At 51.7% G+C, this 7396-nt stretch overlaps 1 protein-coding gene across 2 annotated transcripts; it reads right to left on the bottom strand.

Moving 5' to 3' along the window:
* Positions 1–2658: 2658 nt before the first annotated feature.
* pcdh10b (protocadherin 10b) lies at positions 2659–7067 on the bottom strand. Of its 2 annotated transcripts, none has more exons than XM_079353108.1 (3): positions 4052–7067; positions 3458–3516; positions 2659–3376 (listed from the first exon to the last, which is right to left on the bottom strand). In XM_079353108.1, exons 1-3 carry the CDS (start codon positions 6563–6565, stop codon positions 3172–3174), a joined length of 2778 nt encoding a protein of 925 aa, XP_079209234.1. In that variant the 5' UTR covers positions 6566–7067; the 3' UTR covers positions 2659–3171. The 2 variants fall into 2 exon arrangements, with proteins under 2 accessions (XP_079209234.1, XP_079209235.1); XM_079353109.1 differs by having other exon boundaries at positions 4220–7067.
* Between the last annotated feature and the right edge of the window lie 329 nt (positions 7068–7396).

The raw sequence follows: 7396 nt of genomic DNA, 5'->3' as shown, positions 1-7396 counted from the left end.
ACGTCATTTAATTCACATCATTTAGACTGAAATGATAAATGCATGTTACTGGGATCCTGTTTGTGCATGTGTGTGTTCATAATAAATTATAATTATTATCATTAAGACACTTGTCCTGTTTACCACGGGGCCAACTATGAAAAATTATTCATGATGAATTAATTCCATTATTTCACATTAAGAAATAAAATCATGAGGCTTTTATTTTGAAAGTTTGTGCTGTCCTCAGCGGGGAGGTTGTTTTTTTATTTTTTTAAGGTTAGTGTTCAAACAGCTCAAAGTTTTTATCCTCACAATAAAAGAAGCTTTTGTAAATGTTCAGCCTTTAAAGCTCGACGGGGTCAGGAGGTCATGGAGTGTTGGGCGATGACCTCTCAGGGCGGACTGAGCTGCTTCACCACGTTCCCTGCAGGCGGAGAGCTCAACCACTGCGGCGAGGAGAGCCAACTCCAGCAAACAGACGGAGCCGCTCTGAACCGAGTCGACACCACGGCACCTCAGAAACACTGTAAAGATCAGACGGCTTCTTGTGTGCAGCTGGGACGCTGCAGGGTCGTGTTTCTATGTTTTAAACTCACCGCTGTCTCAGTCCGTTTCCATGAATGTGCTAACTTTGTACCATGTGACCTGTCAGGTGACCTCGAGGGTTGTGCACATGAAGGACGAGCTCGTTCATTCCATCAGATGTTGATTGGAGCAGCTGGAGGTTCTGTTTCTCGACGGATGTGCGTGCCGTTTGATTTTTTTAGCATAAATCTTTCATGTTAACCTTCAAATGTTCGATGTTTTGCTGCACAGATTGACCTGCGAGTTTTCTCTCTCTGCGGTTTTAAATCTGACTTTGCCTCACATCTTCTGATTCTCTTTTATTCAGCAGTATTTGATCCGTATTCCTTCGTTAAGATGATAAAAAGGTTGTTTTTTAGGCGCTCGGAGACGTGAGCGTGCAGCGGTCAGGTCTGACCTCCTTCACAGCCTAACGTCTCTTCTGTTTGCACGCGCTCTGACAGGAAGTCACCCTGACTCTGTTCAGTGTTGCTTCTGTCAGACATGCTAACACGGTCACGATTGGATTCAATCAAACATGACAACAGGAAACAGGAAGTGACTGTGATTTAAACGCCACATCGTTCTCCCGCCTGCAGCGCTTTGTTTGACCGTGAGCATCTTTCATTCTGAGTTTGAACGTAAAGCTTCAAACTTTTATCCACTTTCGATTGGTCGGGTCTGAAGAATGTCATATGACGGAGAGTAGTAACACACACACACACACACACACTCTAGTAACACACACTGCAGTAACACACACACACACACACACACACTGTAGTCACACACACACACACACACACACTGCAGTAACACACACACACACACACACACACACACACACACACACACTGTAGTCACACACACACACACACACAGACGTAGAAAATCAGAGAAAGAAAAGAAATAATTTGAGCTGAACTTTTGTTCAACTTTTTTTCATGATGAAAAAAACAAACATCTGTCATTGGTCCGTTTCAGACCAATCAGAGAGGATCTGATGGTGATGTCATCAGCCAGGTGACGGTGATGTTCATCATGATGAAGAAGAAGATTTAAATCACAGCTCTGCTGATGGACGCTGCAGAATAATATCATGCTTTGTTTTTATAGAGAGAAGGTGACCTTTGACCCCTCCTCTATTTTTCTCTGCATGGTGAATATTTCTCCGTGTGTCTTTTTGTTCCGTCTTTGTGAACGAGCGCCGGGCCCTCCAGGGTTCCTCACTTTGAATAAAGACACCATCGTATTGAGAACTGAAGATTTTCAAAATAAAGGTTCAAAGACAGGCGATGACTGAGGGACATTTTTGTAATCAAGGATCTTTTATTTTGGAGAGTATAAATATATATGTGTGAGTATTTTTCTCTCTGTGGTGACCTTTATTTTCTTGATATATAAACTGTTAATTATTCCTCTTATTGTTGTTTTTATGAATATAATTCTTTGGATTTGTTGACATTAATGTTGATGAATTAATCTATAAAATACTAATTATAAGAAATAAAAAGATTTCTGAATATCTGACGTCTCTGGTCGATATGTTTGAAGTGTATCCACGGTTAAAATTGTGCTGCTTTAAAAACTCATTTGCAGTTTCAAAAGAATCAATAAAATTAAATAAATTAATGGATTTTACATTTTGATGGTTTTGGCATTTAAATCGTATTTCTGTTTTTTTTTTTTTTTCAGGTTTCAGAAAGAGTGAAGCCTCATTTTGATTGGACCACGGTTCCCTTCACTCCGACACTATGACTCGGTGTGATCAGACTCTGTGGTGTCAGCCGGCTGTGGTTCTGTTTACTGAGCTCGCTGTGACCCGTCCAGGTAGAGAGAGAGAGAGAGAGAGAGACAGAGCGAGAGAGAGAGAGAGAGACACAGAGAGAGAGAGAGAGAGAGACACAGAGAGAGAGACACAGAGAGAGAGAGAGAGAGAGAGAGAGAGAGAGAGAGAGAGAGAGAGAGAGAGAGAGCGAGAGAGAGAGAGAGCAGCTCTGAATGTAAACATAAACCAGCCTTCATAAGTCAGCTCAGACGCTTCCTTCAAAAGACGAGTGTGTGGTGTGTGTGTGTGTGTGTGTGTGTGTGTGTGTGTGTGTGTGTGTGCAGAGGGTAAGTGCATGAATGAATGCATTAATTAAATTAATGAACGGATGAATCGCCTGTTTTGTTTTCTACGACCACAACCTATTTGGTGGTCTTCCCAGCGAGCGCGGCCTCATTAAAGCTCTCCTCACGTCCCGTCGACTCGTCTCCAAACTCCCAGTCAGCCAGCGCACACAACACTGACACACATTTACACACAACAACAACGCCCCCCCCCCCTCCCCCCCCCTCTGCGACATCAACCTGTCTCATGACAGACCTGCTTCTGAGCTAACGGAGCTTTTTTTTATCGTCTCGGGTTTTTTTTTGTCTGCAGACGGAGCAGCAAATCAAAACGCCACAGACTCACAGGAGAGCGAGCAGGATGTAAACGCAGAGCAGCATCAGCATAAACTCTGATTGTTGGACACACTGAAAGGCCTCAGGTGACTCCATGATGGATGTTATTAAAACCAGCTTTCATTTCCCAGCAAGCCAAAGAACGAACAGCTCAGCTCCCGATGCACGACATGCTAATCAGCCCAGGCTGCAGGAGCCGGAGCGCCATCGATCTGCCCTCTCAACCTGCAGCTTAAACACTCGCTCAGAGGCGGAGCACGGCGTGCAGCTCTTACCGGAGGAGTGGCCTCGGTTGGTGGCGTCGTGGTCGCTGTCTCCCTGCTCGCTGTCGCCGTGGCCGCTGTCTTTGGAGCTGACCAGGTCGGCCTCCTGGAACGCCGAGCTGAGGAGACAGACAGAGTCATTTCTATCCCCTCCGTGTCGCCATCATTCAGACAGGTTGGGGGTGTTTGTGTTTGTTTACCTGTTGACGCGTCGCGGCCGGTCCACCAGGTAGCTGAGCTCGGCTCGCTGGTGTTTGGTCTGAAAGAGAAGCAGCAGATTCTGTAAGCTGTCCATCACACGTCACTTATGGTCACTGTCATGGGGGGGGGGGGGGGGGGGGGGGGATGAAATAACAGCAGAGTCACACGGTCTCTGTCGTAGTCAGCAGTATGCCCCCCCCCCCTCCACTGTCTCACTGCCACCGAACCTCATCGCCCGTCTTTTTCTATATTACTTTGATTTTGTTTTTTTTTACATGTCAAAGCAGAACATAAACATGCACCCCCCCCCCCCGTTTCCCCCCCCCCCCCCTCCGAGGAGCTGCAGGAAACATGTCAGCTCATCTCATCATTGTGTTTGCTTTAATCCCCCCCCCCCTCCCCCGCAGACGGCTGCAGCATCTTGTCATGGCCCTGCATGCCTGTGGGATGGGATGGGGGGGGGGGGGGGGGGGGGGGGGGGGATGAATGTATGAATGTTTTTTGAAACCGGATCTGAGGGGGGGTCCTGACTTTGATCAGGATTCAGACATGCTGAGGGGGGGGTTACACTGGCGGCACAGAGGGACTCTTACCTCATTGGATAAAATGCTGCCGTTTGATATGATGTCAGGCTGCTGGTCAGTGTACCCTGTGACTATGGCGCCGCTGCACGGGTTGTGCTCCGTGTCTGAGCTCCGTGACGGACTACACGGCTTTAGGAACATGAGGTCGGTTTTGGCAGACTCTGGAGTCAGACATACCTGGTAGCAATAGTTCTGGTTTTGGTGGTGTGACCCGAAGCTGCCTGACTCCTCCACGGGGACCTGAGCGGTCCCGGCCCCGCTGACGTTACCAGCGCTCTGAACCAGCATGATGTCCGACTTGCTGAGTTTCTTCTTGCGGGCGCGGCCTCCCCGCGAGCAGCAGGTGGTGCAGCCCAGGCAGCAGTCGCTGGTCAGACACGTGTAAATCAGCTTCTTGTCTTTCTGGCAGCGCACGGCCAGCACGATCATGACCAGCAGGAAGATGAAGGAGACGGAGCCCAGGGCGATGATTAGGATCAGGGTCAGGTCCAGGGTGCCCTCTTTGGTCTTGGCGCCGCCCCCCCTTTCCCCGTTGCCCCGACCCTCGGCCACACTGTCCACCAGCACGACCATGACGCTGGCGCTGGAGGACAGAGGCGGCTGGCCGTGGTCTCTGACCTCAATCATCAGGTCGTACAACTGATGGGGGTCCCGCTTCACTGAAACCCGCCGGGCGGTCCGCAGCTCGCCAGTCCTCCAGTCCATCCGGAACATCCCGTTCTCATTGCCTCTCTGGATGCTGTAGGACAGACGGGCGTTCTCGCCGTCGTCCCCGTCCATCGCCAGTATGCGGGTCACCAGGTAGCCCGGCTCGGCTGATCGAGGGAGGGGCTCCTTTGCTGTGCCGTTCTTCCCCAGAGGGCCGATGACCAGGGGGGCGTTGTCGTTCTGGTCCACGATGATGACTTTAACGGTGGCGTTGGAGGACAGCTCGGGGGTGCCCGCGTCTTTGGCCTGCACCATGAAGGTGAAGTCTTTGAGCTGCTCGTAGTCGAAGGAGCGCAGCGCGTACAGGTAGCCCGTCTCCTCGTTGATGGACACGTAGGTCTTCACAGACATGCCCTGAATCTCAGTCTCTAAGATGGAGTAGGTGATCAGAGAGTTCTGACCCACGTCCTGGTCCAGGGCCGTCACGGCGTGGATGTACGCCCCTGGCACGTTGTTCTCTGTCACATACACGTCATAGATGGGCTGCGTGAATGTGGGCGCGTTGTCGTTCTCGTCTGACACCTGGACCCGGATGGACTTGCTGGTGGCCAGAGAGGGCGTGCCTTTATCCCTCGCGACCACCGTGACGGAGTAGGAGTCCGCCTGCTCCCGGTTCAAGGGGCCGTCCGTCACGATGGTGAAATAGTTCCTGAAGGAGGATTTTAATTTAAAGGGAACGTCTCCGAGGACTTCCACGTGAATCTGTCCGTTCTCTTCCGCGTCCCGGTCCGTCACACTCAGCAGCGCGATCACGGTCCCCGGTGCTGCCTTCTCGCTCACGGACTCGGTGACGGTGCTGAAGGTAATCTCGGGCGCGTTGTCGTTCACGTCGCTGACTTTAACGAGCACTTTGCAGTGCGCGGGCACGGCGTTCGGACCCATATCTTTGGCCTGGATGAAGATCTGGTACAGGCTGCTCTCCTCGAAGTCCACCTCCCCGCGCACCTCCACGCGCCCGGTGCGCGGGTCGATGCTGAACAGGTCCTTGACGCGGCTGGAGATGTGGTTGCTGAAGGAGTAAACGATTTCTCCGTTTAATCCCTCGTCCATGTCGGTGGCGTTCAGCTGGATGACCAGCGTGCCCACCGGCGCGTTCTCGGACAGATTCACCGTGTACACCGGCTGCTCGAACACCGGCACGTTATCGTTAGAGTCCAGCACTTTCACCACGAGCAGCGCGGTGCCGGTCCGTGGAGGCTGACCTCCGTCCACCGCGGTCAGCACGTACCTGTGCGCGGCTTGCTGCTCCCGGTCCAGCGGCTTCTCCAGAACGAGCTCAGCGAACTTGTTTCCGTCGCTCTGGGTCTGAACATCCAGGTAAAAGTAGTTATTTGTGGTGATGTCGTACGTGCGTAAAGCGTTGGAGCCCACGTCCGGGTCGAACGCGCTCTCCAGAGGGAAGCGGGTTCCCGGAGTGGCGCTCTCGGAGATCTCCACCGTGATGTCAGTCTCCGGGAAGCTGGGCGGGTTGTCGTTAATGTCCACCACCTCGATCTCCACGCGGAACAGCTCCAGCGGGTCCTCCAGGAACACCTCCATGTTGAGCTGGCAGCTCGCGCTCTGCTTACAGATATGCTCCCGGTCGATCTTTTCGTTAACGAACAGGACTCCATTCTCGAGATTTACCTCCAGGTACGGTGTCCGGGAGTTGGGCACCACCTGGAAGCGGCGCGAGGCCAGTTTGGTAAGGTCCAGTCCCAGGTCCTCGGCGATATTCCCCACCAAGGTGCCGTGGTCCGCCTCCTCTGGCACAGAGTAACGAATCTGAGAGAGCACTCCATCCGTGATGCACAGCGCGAGCAAAAGCACAATCATCGCCGAAAAAACAAGAGCACTTGGGTGAAGAAAAAAATAATTAAAATTATTATTATCCCCTGTTCACGCGCAAAATGTCAATTTCCATCACCCATAAGAGTCGGCACGCAGAAGTCTCCAAAATGCGTAAAAGTCTCCAAAAACATGTAAGGCATCCGGGGGAGTCTGTACCGTTAAAAAAGGAACATTTGGTATTTTAAAGGAATTTAAAATCTGCTGAATTAGTTGTTCCCTCCTTCAGCTCCGCTGTGAGCTCAGACGCGTCCGAGAGAAGCTGCTGCGCGCATTCCTGTGAAGCGCAGCGCTGCTGGAGTGATGGAAGCAGCCCGGACAAGAGTTGGAAAAACACAAATCATAATCCATAGAGGAGAAAGAAGAGCTGCATGTGGTGTGTGAGCTGCTCCTGGTCTCACAGTCACTGATCTCCGGCTCGGTGTCCTCCCGGCGCCCGTCTTCTTCTCTGCGCTCTCCTCCTCTCCACACTGAAGCTCCAAACTCAACTGTTTGCTTTTTTCCCGCATCGCGCCTCCCCCTCGCAGCCCCCGCGGCTGTAAATCACGTTGAGAGCTCTCTCCTGATTGGACGGCTGTGTTGCCTGTCACTGTCCGCTCGGCCCCTGTCTCTCTCACCGCCTCTCGGTGTGTCTCTCCCTCTCTCGCGCGCACCACGGGAGAGAGACAGGATTGGACATTTATGACTGTAACCCTTCGGCTGCCGAATCCCGTCCTCACTCCCCACATGTGAAAGGCATCATCTAATAAACACATGTGTGATTAAAGTTAGGGGCTGGAGGTAAGGGGGTTCTTGTTGACTCGGTGCCGGGCCTATGCG

This window comes from Symphodus melops, assembly GCF_947650265.1.
Source record: "Symphodus melops genome assembly, chromosome: 9".
NCBI classification, from domain to species: Eukaryota; Metazoa; Chordata; class Actinopteri; order Labriformes; family Labridae; genus Symphodus; species Symphodus melops.
The sequence above is the reverse complement of the archived record's forward strand: the minus strand, read 5'-3'. Positions and strand labels throughout refer to the sequence as shown.